At 44.7% G+C, this 13630-nt stretch overlaps 2 protein-coding genes and 1 long non-coding RNA gene across 7 annotated transcripts in view; 2 read left to right on the top strand and 1 right to left on the bottom strand.

Moving 5' to 3' along the window:
* Septin10 (septin 10) overlaps window positions 1-2657 on the top strand; it is a 74871-nt gene extending 72214 nt beyond the window's left edge. For all 4 annotated transcript variants that reach the window (XM_040732012.1, XM_040732010.1, XM_021227646.2 and 1 more), the window contains one exon: window positions 2552-2657. In XM_040732012.1, coding sequence (XP_040587946.1) covers window positions 2552-2642 — 91 coding nt within the window. In that variant the 3' untranslated portion in view covers window positions 2643-2657. The remainder of the gene's footprint in view (window positions 1-2551) is intronic.
* Window positions 2658-6710: 4053 nt separating this feature from the next.
* Sh3rf3 (SH3 domain containing ring finger 3) overlaps window positions 6711-13630 on the bottom strand; it is a 265267-nt gene continuing 258347 nt past the window's right edge. For both annotated transcript variants that reach the window (XM_021227644.2, XM_005070858.4), the window contains one exon: window positions 6711-9566. In XM_021227644.2, the coding sequence (XP_021083303.1) occupies window positions 9398-9566 (169 nt within the window). In that variant the 3' untranslated portion in view covers window positions 6711-9397. The remainder of the gene's footprint in view (window positions 9567-13630) is intronic.
* On the top strand, window positions 8852-9736 carry LOC121134213. Its single transcript, XR_005871257.1, has 2 exons — window positions 8852-8963; window positions 9369-9736. It is a non-coding gene; the product is annotated as an uncharacterized LOC121134213 (long non-coding RNA).

Genomic DNA, 13630 nt, shown 5'->3' on the forward strand with positions numbered 1-13630 from the left:
GGGTGACCCCCAAGAACAGTAGCAGCAGTGGAGCCAACCAGAGCCTAGAAGATAAGCTGTGTGTGCTGCAGAGGGCAGAGTTGGAGAAGAGAGCCAAGACCTTTGAAGAGTCCAGAAAATCGTGAGTGAATCCCAGATAATTAGACATCGAGTTATTTCTACTGTTGGAGTTTGTGTTGCTTGGTTCAAGTTGCGATGGTGCCTCTTGGAGAAGGTATTTAATTTAATTTTGACTTTTAAAGGAGCCCACAGTTGAAAGACTTGAACTTTTAAGAGATTGGATATTTTAAAGAGGTGGAAATTTTAATGTGTTTGAATTTGTAAAGACTGTGGGACTTCTAAAATTATTCATGATTTTAATGTGAGATTTAGGGTAAGGATTGTAGCTTAATAGTGATGTGTTTGTGTGTCAAGTTGACAAGGGTCAGTTGTACTGACTGGTTTTGTGTGTCAGCTTGACGCAAGCTAGGGTCATCAGAGAGGAAGAAGCCTCAGCTGAGGAAATGCCTCCTGGAGATCCAGCTGTAAGGCATTTTCTCAATTGGAGATTTATGGGGGAGGGCCCATTGCACTTTGAATGGTGCCATCCCTGGACTAGTTGTCCTGGATTCTATAAGAAAGCAGGTGGCTGAGCAAACCAGGGAAAGCAAATGCCCCTCCATGGCCTCTGCATCAGCTCCTGTCTCCAGGATCCTGCCCTGCTTGACTCTCTGTTCTGATTTCCCCCAAAGCAAGACTATGATCTGGAAATGCAAACCAAATAGCAAGGTGGGAGGACAGGGTTTATTTGGTTTGCATTTCCAGATCATAGTCTTGCTTTGGGGGAAATCAGAACAGAGAGTCAAGCAGGGCAGGATCCTGGAGACAGGAGCTGATGCAGAGGCCATGGAGGGGCGTTTGTGATTTCATTTTATTTCATTCTAGAAAATTTTAAATTTGCATCTGGATTTCTTTAATGATTACTGATCAGAGTGTACTTTTCAATCCCCATGTATGCGATGTAGTTTCTATAATTCCTATCTTTATCCCACTGTGATCTGATAAGGTACAACAAGTTTACTCTTCATTTAGTTTGTATTTGTTAGGCCATGCTTCATGGCTTAATTAAACTTTAGAGAAACTTTAGAGGAAGTTCCATTGGCTGATGTGAAGGCCATATATTTATAAATGTTGGTGGAATATTCTGTCTAGTCCATTTGATGTATGGTGAATTTTAACTCTAAAGATTCTTTGATTTATCAACAGGATTGTTTATCTACTGATAAGTATATGGTATTTAATTCATCCACTACTAAGATATCTATGCCTATATTTTTCTTTATTTCCAATACTATTTGTTTTATGAAATTGGATGATTCAGTAATTGGTGCATATGATGTATATATTTAGAGTTACATTTTTAATGACTTTTTAACTGGGTAATAAGTAGTAGCCTTTATCTCTGCTGGGTAATTTTGGTTTAAAGTATACTTTAGAATGTATAAACATAGCTATTCCTGTTTTGTTTTAGCTTCTATTTGTTTGGTTTACTGACCTGTATTCTTTGACTCTCAGTTTGTATATGTCTTTGCTAGTGAGAGGTGTTTTTATGCATTGCAAATATTTGAGGCTTGCATCTTATCCAATAAGCTAACATACTTATTGTGTGTGTGTGTGTGTGTGTGTGGTGTGCACATGCATGAGGTCAGAGGAAAACTCTGGAGTTCTCTCCTTTTATCTTTACTTGGGTTCTAGGGGTCAGATTCAGGTTACCAGACTTTTATCCACTAGTCTGAATCTTTTAGTTAGAATTGAGATTATTTACATTTAGTGTTATTACTGAGAAGGATCTTCTGATTTCTTTTAATTTTGTTGATTATTTTTCTGGTTTATTATTGTTTGTTCTTTCCCTTTGCCTTATGTGTATTTGATGCTAGCTAGTTTACCAAAGTGGATGTGGTTGTTTCTCTTCTGGTTCTCTTTTCATTTATTCGCTCATGAAATTTATTCTCTCTTGTACTATCATGGTTAAGACTGTTTCCATTTTTGTTCTTTATAATGTTTCCTGTGTAAAATGGAGACAATAAAAACCATGCTTCAGGGCTGATGAGATGGCTCTTGTGCAAATGTAAGGACTTTGGATCCCCAGAACCACACAAAACTAGAATATACATCACACACCTGCAACCCCAGGGCTTCCGTGCTGAGAATCTTCAGAAGCTAGCAGGCCTGCTAGCCTGGTATATGCCATGGTGAATAACAAGAGATCCTATCTCAAAGTGGAAAGCAAGGACTGAAAACTGAGGTTGGCTTCTGACCTCCACATGTGTGTCATGGCTTATGTGTGCCTTTACATACATGTGCACGTACACACACACACACACACACACACAGACATGGACAATTGGATTAAATAGGATAATACACATAAATGCTGGGTAGAGGTTCCTTGTTTCATGATAGGATCATGTCTCAGTCAAACCATAAGCTGAAATTCTGATAATTCAAATATACATTAAATGTAAGCAGCACAGCACACTGCAGAGCATTGGTTGTCTCCCTTCTATTACAGGATTGATGCAGCTACAGCTTTCTGCGACTGCCTAACAGCAAAAGAGAGGATGAGACTATGTGTTACTCCCCCCAGGAAAGACCTGGATTAAAAACTTAAAGTATAATTTCTACTGAATGTATTGCTTTTTCATGATAGTAAAATTGGAAAACCACCGGTTCAACCACCATCATGACAGGGACCATCTGGTAAGTCTCCCCTCCATTCACTGGAAAAGCTCATAAAGTCTGCATGCCCAGGGCTTTGGTATGCATAAGTGGGTGCTTCTGGCCAGTTTGGCTCCCTTCCTCAGAAACCATCCAATGATGCTTTAGGTACTCATGACATTAACTACCTTGTACCTTGTCTTTGTAGCTTTGTCAAGGACAGTGACTCTCATGGTTCACTCTGTAGTGCCTCTTGTGGCCTTTTGTTTTGAAGTTGAAATGGAGAGCAGGCACCTCATATCGGTGTCAGTCAGAGGCAGGAATGCTGGCTTCACCTCAACAAAACTTATAGGGACTTAGTGCTTCAATGGACAGCTTCATTCACTGGTGGATAATAAAAATATCTTTTTCTTTCATATAATGTATCCCAACTACAGTCTCCCCTCCATTCCCTCTATCTCCCCTACCCTCAGGGTCCACTGCTCCTCTGTCTCCACTCAGAAAAGAGCAGTGATCTCAACCCAACATGGCATAACAAGATACAATGTGACTAGGTACAAATCCTTATTCAATGGTGGGCAAGGCTACCCAGTAGGAAAAGGGTCCCATGAGCAGGTGAAAAAGGCAGAAATACCCCTACTCCCACTGTTAGAAGTCCTACAAAACCCCAAGCTAAACAACTAGAGCTTGTATGCAGAGGACCCAGCACAGACCCATGCATGCTCCATGATTGCCCAGTCAGTCTCTCTGAGCCCCTATGACTTGGCTTAGTTGATTCTGTGGACTGTGTTCTGGTGCTCTTGACCCCTCTGGCTCCTAGAATCCTTTCTCCCCATTTTCTGAGGGCTTCCCTGGGCTCGCCTAATGTTTGGCTGTGGGTCTCTGCATCAGCATCCATCAGCTGCTGGAGTAAGCCCTCTCTAATGAAAAATGTCTCTGGTACTGAATGGTTCAAGGGACCCAACCAGGACCCTTCTCCCTGTGTTAAATTATTATGGTAGTTTGTTCAGTGAGTGTAAACCCAGAACCAGAGTGTGTGCATATATGATTTGAGTATAAACCTAGAGGTTTATCTTTCACCTATCTTACAAAACAGCTTAGGTAACTTGCCAAAGTTACCACAGTATTTTTTCAGATACTGTGGCATACACAGTCTGTGTTTCTTCTGGGCCCCTACTTCCAACACTAGTAATTGATTTATTATGATCACATCTCTTTAATGATGAGATACAGTCTCAGATGATGGGCTGTGTTGTTCAGTTGATTTCATTGTGTTAGCACCACAGACTTAGACAATAGAAGTCAATTACTTAGTCTGGCCTTTTGACTTACTCATAAAAGGTAAACATATGTATGAACTACTATTTTCCAATAAGAGATATAGTAAATATGCATGCTGGTAAGTCATGCAGTATTAGTATGTAGTAGTATTAGTAAGTCATGCACATATTAGTATGTAGTAGTCTGTCAGTGTATTAAGGATATTTATATCAGCATTACCATCTTCACATGAGGAATACATTGTATTAAGGCATTATAAAGGCTTTGTTGTTGCTAAGTGACAAGAATTCCTCAGCTCCAGTATAATCTGTGTGGCCACTTGTCATCTAAGTATCCTATCCTTGGCTGATACATCATTTCATAATGTATGGTTACACTCACTTAGAGGCTGTGGATCAGCACCTAGAATTTGGAAATGCAAGAGTCAACCTGATGTTAGAAAACTGAACTGTAGTTGGAGTCATAGCAATCTGTGACAGTTACTTAACCCCTTATATTGGTTGCTTGTCCAGCACATGAAGGTGGAGGCATCTTTCATACAGACATAGCATGTTTCCCCCTGCAATATCCTGTCCAGATACTAGCCATGCTGTATCGTTTACTCCTACAGAGTCCTTGAGTTTTATGGAAAGATAAAGTGGCTCTTTGCCACGTGTCAGATGCATGTGTGCATCTCTTCTAGCTCAGTTGTCAACAGAACCCAGAGTGGTCTGAAGGAGTCTCAGTTAGGAAATGGCCTCCATCAGACTGGCTTCTGTATATGTCTGTGAGGCATTTTCTTAGGTGGTAATTGATGTCAGAGGGCCTAGCCACCTGTGGATGGTGCCCATCCCTAGGCAGTTGGGCCTGAGCTGTGTAAGAAACCTAGCTGAAATGGTTTGTCTGTTGCACAGAGAAGTCTCCTTGTTGAGAGGTGAGGACAACATTTATCTGCAGGGGTAAGGATAAATACTTAGAATGTAGTTAGGGATTATACTGGCTTACTAAAGTGACAGTTGTAGGTTCCCCTCCAAGATCCCAAGACTTCACTAGTCCTTGGTAGCTGGCCGGGTTTCCAGTGCCAGGTATGACTTCCCTCTTGTTGAGTGGGTCTTAGGTCCAATTAGAGAGTCGTTGGCTATCACCAAAGTATGAATGCCACTACTGTGCCCTTAGGGTTATTGTGCCATGCTGGTCATTATTGTGACTTATAGGCATCATAGCTGTGTAGAACTATTGGTTGCTTCCCCCTTTGAAGCTCCCATGTTACCTTCTGGTACTCTGAAAGCTAGTCCTCAAGGAGGAGCTCAGGGGCCTCTGGGCCCTGTATCTGATGCTGAGAGAGGGAGAAATAGTCTTCTTCACAGAAGAGCACACACACACACACATATATATATGTATATATACATATGTGTGTGCATGTGTGTTTGTGTACATATATATTCCTAACATATATTCATATGCATATATACAGGTAAGAATAATTAATGAAAAAAGGCCATAAATTTGGAAGAGAGCAAGGAGAGGTCTATGGGAGGGCTTGGAAGAAGCAAAGGCTATGGAGGAATGATGTAATTATGCTATACTATAATCTCAAAAAAGAAAAGAAAGAATTAAAAACTAGAAAGCTATTTAAGCAAGCCAATAGGCAGTATTCCTTCATGGTCCTTGCCTCAGTTTCTGCCTTGATTTTCCTCAGTGGAGGATTGTGACCTGGCAGTGTAAAATTAACTAAACACTTTTCTAAAGTTTATTTTGGTCCTGATGTTTTTCACAATAGCAGAAAGCAACGTGGGTCACATCTCTTCTGAGAAGCCAATGAAAGCTTTGTTTCAGGAATACATCCTGTCTGGGACACTATTGCTAGTCTACATGTCTTCCTGCTGTGGGACACACCCACCTTTCTGGTGTCTCCCTGTCTCTCTCACCCTGTGCTCTTTATGGGTTGAGCATCTGAGGGCCAGAGAGAAGAGCAGAGCTGGGAGTTTGCCCCAATGTATATATACTAGGCAATTCCGGATGACAAGGACTTGAGTAAGTCTAAGTGTGCTCGTGGAAGGGAACAAAAGACACCTCTGACTCCATGTCACAATGGCATCTGTAGCTGCTTCTTGATAACTAGTTGACATCTAATGTATGCTTGGTACAGATCATGTTCAGCTTCACAGCTGGCCACTTCTTGGACTCCTCAGCCCCCACCCTGTCCTGATATACACAGAGCCTATATGCCCCTGAAGGAGCAGAAGGTGACAAGTATGAGTCTTAGGGCTGGCTTAGGCAATGCCTTTGTGGTGGTTTGAATGGGAATGTCCCCCATTGACGTGTATAGTTGAATGCTGAGTTCACAGTTGGTGAACTGTTTAGGAAGGTTTAGTTGAAGAAGGTGTATGTATCATTGTGGGTGGGTTTTGAGGTTTCAAAAGCCACAAGCCACAGTAGGTTCAGTCCCCATCTTTCTCTGTCTGTACCTGGCAGAGTAGATGTGAATTCTCAGCTTCTGCTCCATTACCATGCATGTCTGCCTGCCTGCTGCCATGCTTCTCACCATGATGACCATAGATTAAGCCTCTGAAACTGTAAGCAAGGCCCCAATTAAATGCTTTCTTTTATAAGCTGCCTTGGTCATGGTGTCTCCTCATAGCAACGGAACACAAGACAACTCTCTGAATTCTGTCCCATCCAGGAACTGAATCCTCCCCACCCCAACCATCTGCCCCAACTACATTGTTCCCACTATTGAGACACACAGCCTCTCCATGGTCATTTTTATTTAAAGACTCAGAAACACAGTTTGCCACTACTGTCAATTCATCCAAAATTACATACTGACATTGATGTATAATAGAAACACATGTGGGGCTGGGGACACGTGCTTGCACGTTTGTGTGTATGTGTGTTGTGCAAAGTACAAGGGCTTCCAAGTCCACTGGAGTGCCCAGCCAGTATTCATACCCCACTGCCAACCATCTTGTCTCTCTCAGACTGTCCTGTCTCCTTGGTGACCCTCAATCTGAAGGGCTGAGAATAGTCAAGGAAAATCACCTGGCCACCAAATACTACTGTATTTGGCCAGAATGGAATGTGAAGGTTCTAGATGGGGTGCTGGCTTCATTTTGGTAGTGAAGATGTGTCCTCAAGGGCAGATGACCTCAGGAAAGGTACCTTTCTTCTGTTCTTGACTGGGGAATACATGATTTGGAAAACTAAAGGGTCTCAGAGTATTCGAAATACTTGGGCCATGGGCTTTACTGTGTATTTTAAAATGCCCCACCTGGAAATGAGCCCTGGGCCCTGCTTGCCTCCCCAAGGTAATTCCTATGCAAAGCCATGACTGATGTTTCCAGACCCCTTGATACTTTCCTCAGCTTCCTATTGAGCTGCTACCTCCTCACCACCATGAAGTAGCCAGCATGAGAGAGGAGGACAGGTCAAAGTTGTCTATTCTGTTGCCTCTAAGTTGATCTTGTTGAGGAGGGGAAAAGGGGACTTTTATCGTCTGGAAACTGGAGTGAGTTGTGGCTCCATTGAAAACATATCTCTCCCAGGATGTAGATCTGTGAACCTCCTAAGTGACAGCATGGGTTCAGCCATGTATAGATCTTTTGTGCATGGATGGGAAAGTAATTTAGCAGTGGCAGTGACTAGATATCTCTTGGTTGTCACTAACCCTGCATACCGGGATCCCTATGCCTAAGCTAGAGTTTCTCTTTGGCTTAGTACAGTTTTCTTATGTCTAATATTCTTATCCAATAAGTCTACTACGATGGAGGAAGAGACTTCCTATAGGCATCATTGCTATAGGCATCAATGCTTCCATGTGACAGCCAGATGGCAGTCACAACTAGTTAAATCATGTCCCCAAATAGCTTTGAGAACAAGTGGTCCTTATTTTATTATGAAAACTGGTGATAGCCTCTGCTATTGAAGCTTGACACAAGTCTGGGTGGTTTTGTAAAAATGTAGACAAAGGCTCACAAATTTGAGATGAAAAACAAAATGTGTTCCTAAAGTGTGACACTCACACCTCTTGATAGCCATTCAGGCCAATCTCTTGGGAAGCAAACTTCGAGTGAATGAAGGCCCCAGGGCCAAAGGGACCATCCTATTTTCCAGCGTCTCTGGGCCATTAGTCTGTAGTTATTTATCAGACCCGTGTCATCGTTGTACCTTTGGTCTCTAGCAGATGGAATTTTGCCTGACCTGATATGGGAAGTTACTTATTTTTGACATGGAGAAAGAAATCTTTGCAAGGTAGTGGTCTGAGCTGTTGTAAAAGCTGTATTTTGGCAGCAAGATGTGCTTTAAGAATGCTATTTTTAGTCATTCTCTCTAAAGTGATCAAAGGAAGCTTAAGGGTCAGTGTGTGTGTGTGTGTGTGTGTGTGTATGTGTGTGTGTGTGTGTTTCCCTGTATCTTAAAAGGCAGAATAAATTCCTCAAAATGTTTCCTTTTTTTTTTTTGAAATCATAATTACTCCTATATAGATGGTGAATGTAGTTCAGGCTATTTCCAACAGCCAGGAAAGACACTCTGCAACTCCAGGTGACCATCTCAGCAGACTCTCTCTCTCACCTAATGGAGTACCAGCCAACATTTTGATATTACAGATAGGAATTCTCAAAATGCTCCAAAATTCATATGGGAAATATATAAAACTTTCCTCTGATGTTACCTCATTTTTTCCCCTTGAAGCTTACCCAAGTGATTTCTAGTTTTACAAAAATCAGCACCAGATGTATGAAAAATATGCAGTGTCTGACCTATTAGAAATATAGAAAGTTTAAGAGTTGTACATTAAAAAGGTGCCATAAGAAGGAAGCAATGCAGAGACAGTGGTGGCGAAACCAAAAGGTGTTCCTTATTATCCTGGTAGGAGACAAAGCCATAAGGATTCTGCAGTGCCCGACAGGACCGCCCACTGGACACCCTGAGAGACTCAGGGCCCTTACATGAGGCTCCTGAACCATGAATGCCCTTGATGTGGGGCTCGATGGCAGGTGACAGAGGTATATAGAGGGATGCTACCCAGGGCAGCCAGGGAAGTTACTCCTCATTGCTGCCAGCCCTAGCACACAGCCCACTCTATACCCCCTGGGCTCCCAACCCTGCACAGACAGCTATATTGCTTTAGCTGATGGGTGGCATAGTAGTGCATTTGTCTACATGGGCAACTTGTTCTGTTGCACTGCTCACTGAGATTCATGGCATGGTCTTGAAGGACACTCATGTGTGCTTTCAATAAGGACTTTAACATCAGGGACGTCCACGTGTGCTTTCAATTGGTGTGGCCTTCACGACTGAGTTACCACCCCGGCCCAGTTGTTCCTGGCGGGTGCTTGAGAAAGGCCTTGGGTCCTAGGTGGTAAGGCTTCCTCTGCTCACAGAGTGTTTTCTGCGCTACCCTCTCCCAGATGGCAGAGCGAGACATGAGCAGCAGTCTTCAGAAGCTCTCCACAAAGCTGCCTGGGAAGAGGCCCGTGCGGCCATTCCGCTGCAGAGTCCCCTTGAACCAGCCATCTTCATGCTTCTTGTGCACGAAGACAATATCACCCTCCTTTAGCTCGATCTCTGCTTCACTCTGTGGTGGGTAGGAGACCACCACCCGGTACCTGGGAGGACAGAAGGGACAGCATGTGAGCCGAGAGGGGACAAAATAGTGCAATAGGGGTAACTATCAAAATACATCATTCTTATGTATGCAAAATGATAATGAAGCCCATTATGTGGAATTAATAAGGCCATTAAAAAAAGGACATCCCCTAGGTGTCTTTTAGAGACAGATCTAAGGCATGGCTGTCTTATTTTTTAGTTCTTAGACCTCTACATAGTTCCTCCATTTCTCATCCCTCCCCGTCTCCCCCCCCCCCCCCGCACCTATGCTGGTCTCCTATCTGGAGGTCTGCCCTAGTGAATTCATGGCTGTACCCAATTAGCCACCACCTCTGGGAAATGGGGACTGCTCCAGTCCCAGGACATAGACTGGGCACTTGGCTTGTTCCTTTCTGGCTTTGTGACCTTTGGGTCATAACCTGCTAGGTGCCAGGTTCTGCATCTAAAACTCAAGGCTCCTCTCCTGGAGTACTTACTACCTTTCAGGGGGATGTGGCTGGGGCCTCATTGGTCCGGAGGGGCCTTTGAAGTTGCTCTGGTGGAATGGGTATCGTTTTAAAATCTTTAAAATCATAAGGTGCGCACAGCCTCAGGCTGAACTGGCTGAAATCACATCACTTGTACTGCAAAAGCCCAGTTTCTCCTCATTCCTTTTCTACAAGACCTGGGCAACCAGCAACACCCAAGGCTTCAAGGTGCTGTTTCCACATCCCCATGACAAAAGGAAGCCAGAGAAAGTGTCTCCTCTGCTTCTGCTGGCCAGCTGCCTTAAGAGCATGCTGCTGGCCACAGCTCCTTCTGGGTGAGCATTGAGGGTGCTCTAGGCTGTGAAAGGCTTTCCTACATATGAGCCCAGAGTTGGACCCCTGGCTATCACCTTTCCAAGAACACAGAGTCTTTATATAGCACTTGCCTGACAGACACTTGACTGTGCCTCTACCCTCACTCCTCCACAAAACCCCAGCAAGCGTTTCTGAGCCCTCATCTTTATAAGCCCTACTGTGTGCTATACAGAGTTTTAGCCGCACAGGGCTGAGTCCCAGCTGGCCCTAGGCTCACTTTACATTCCTTCCCCTAACCCTCCTAAGAACCTCTACTCCAGCAGCAGCAGGATCACGCCCTTCTGACCTTCCAAGGAATCTAGGGCCCAGCCTAGAGGCCCTCTCAGGGACTGACACCCCTTTCCGCTTTCTGTGGATGTTCACACTTTAGGCTCTCTTGAGCTGCTCTCGCCCTGCCCTGTTGCCTTGGCAACAATGCCTGGACACTTGGGTGTGAACTGGGGTTCTGTTCACGCCAGGCTTCCCTACTGTGAAATGTGCTGTGTTAGCAGTTGTGGCCTGCAGGAGGCTGGAGCGGCTGTGCTCCTCTGAGGACCAGCCGCCTTCTCAGACACCAGCGCTTGTCTGGTGTCTACCTCTCAGTCCTTGACAGGACACCCCTGCTGCCCTCTGCCTTCTGCTGCTGGTCCTCTGCTATCTGGGTAGCTGTGTATGGCATGTGTCAGACACCTGTACCTCAGCCCCAGGGCGGGTGACAGTGGTAGCCCGCTGACAGGATGAGGGGGTGGGTCTCCTCGAGGAGCAATGTGTGGGGTTGTGGGCGGGTGATAGACTGGGGGTAGCTCAAGGAGTATTTTACCCTCACTCCCACAACCTAGCTGGTGGGTCAGGGCCATGCTCAGCATTGCTGCAGTAGGTGAGGGCAGCCATATTGGCGTCTCTAATGTAAATGACAATACCTGAGGGGGGTAGCCCTGTGCACAAAGGCGAACTGATTGAAACTGCAGTGACTGTGTCTTTGGAATGGTGTAGGCCCAGAGCCTAATGCAATTTCTCTTGGACTATCTTCAGCCCCCCAAAGGGCCTTTCCTCGCCCACCTGTGTCACCCCTGTCCCGCTAAACAGATAAAAACCTGTAGAATGTACTGACTTATTGACTTATCAAAGCCTTATTCCTCACGAAGCAAAGGGCCAAACACGTTATCAGGGAGCATCTGAGGCCTACAGCTGAGCCTTCTCTGCTTGGCTGCTTGGCTGCAAAGTGCCTCTCTGATGTTTCCGCCAGTGTATTTTTAAAAATGCCTTCATCTATCACTTTCTCCTTGCTGTTATTATAAAAAAACTTCATGAAGCTGTTTCCACATTGGAACATGGTATTTTGGGAGACCTAAATCTGTCTTCCCGGGCCCTGGTCACTTAGCTTTGGCTCCATAGTAAACCATCTCTTGTTCCCTTAGAGGTGAGAGTTGCTTTTGTGTCAGCACTACGGTTGTCCGCCCGGCACAGACTTATGGGCCCCAAATCGCTGTCTGAGCTGGAGTTGTGCTAGCCTCGGGAGCTAGATCACACATCTTGAGTTCCTCAACTTCAGCTCCCAGATACCATGGCCTCTGGCCATTCTCTCTTCATTTTTGTACACATGGAGACATGGAGCCCTTTGTGGGTCTGTGAATACTATTGTAGTTGGTCTTAATGTCAACCTGCCACAAATTAGAATCACTCGAGTAGGGAGCCTCGCCTGAAGAACTGTCCTGGAGTGGGATGGCCTGCCCTAACTGTGGGCAGTGCTTTCTGGCAGCAGCCCAGATGAAAAGGGCCTTTGGGAAGGAGGAACGATTCCTCCTTTGCCTGCTTGGCCTTCCCCTTGCTGTGGAGTGATCGGCCCTGTTACTGCTGATTTCCTTGCCGACTGCAGAACCAGAGTTTCCAAACTTGTATCATTGACTAGGAACTAGGAGTTCTCCAGGAACTTTCTGGGCTCCCAGCACCAGTTTGGGACTAGTGAGGCACTTGCCTTGTGGACAGAGAGCTCTGACTGTTGAGGCACCCAACCTCAAAGACCAACTAACTACTAGGCTCTTAGCATCTCAGCTCACTTAATACTCTGATTCATATATATGTATACATATGTGAATACATCCATCCATCCCCTGTTCTGTTCCTCTAGAGAACCCTGGTGAAAACAAATATCTCATGAGCTTAGACTCTCTGGTCAGAAAGCCCTCTCTCTCATCCAGCTACTCACCAGCTGTGGAACCATGAGTAAGTTTCTTAGGCTTTGACAGAACACCAGTTACTTCATCGGGAAATGGGGATGCTTAATAAGATTCATAAGGGGACTCAATGGATAATGCACATAATGTACTCAGGAAATGCAGGTATGTATAGGCTACATGCAGAGCCTGGCCATCCTGGTGTCAGTGGCAGGAACTCATGTCAACTGTTAATGTTTTGAATACCAGCCTTTCACAGAGCCTTCAGTGGATGCTAGCCACCTGTACTACAACTGCAAATGTCAATACAGATGTACATCTTAATTGGTCATGAGCAATCAGTAACTGCTTCATGGTGTCCCTCCAGGGCCCTGCAGAGATTGGTCTGCCCATGGCCCTGGATCTGACAGCAGCATAGATGCAGCTCAAAAACATCTAGAACCGTAGTTTGTGGCTGTGTGGTAGTGGAGCTATGGATGTTATTGCATTTTCAATATGATTTAAAAATGATTCTAGAGATTTTACACTAGAATGCTGCAAGAAATCTGAATTTTGGTCACTGCAGGGAGCTTTCTGGAACACCAAGCCACTACGTGCATAGTCTGTGGCAGCCTTCTTATGGCACAGTAGAGTGCCATGGACATCCTGGAGTCCACAGCATCAGTGATACTTACTATCGGGCTTCTGACAGGAAGCCTCTATGATCCCTTGTCTACCTGCCACCTGGCACCTGGAGATGTGGTCTCTGAGGTTAGCATGCAGGACAGCTGCTGTGTTCTCTGATTAGCATGCAGGTGTGGTCTCAGCCTGCAACCTCAGCAGGCCCTATTACTGGGCTCAGTTTCCAAATCTGTGAAACTTGAGGTTGTATTACATTAACTTGCTAGTTCGGATAAAAATGGATGAGTATTGACAATTGTGAATGGTTTGACCTGAAAGACTTTATAGACAACTTAAAACAATATTTCATGACATTAAAATGTCACAGTGTCCTGAGGTTCAAAGAACTGCTTTTCTGGGTGACTAGATGAGGCACAGGCCACAGGGGACCCTGGAAGGGTTCATTTG

The sequence above is a fragment of the Mesocricetus auratus genome, unplaced genomic scaffold (genome assembly GCF_017639785.1).
Source record: "Mesocricetus auratus isolate SY011 unplaced genomic scaffold, BCM_Maur_2.0 Super-Scaffold_100027, whole genome shotgun sequence".
Taxonomy (NCBI): Eukaryota; Metazoa; Chordata; class Mammalia; order Rodentia; family Cricetidae; genus Mesocricetus; species Mesocricetus auratus.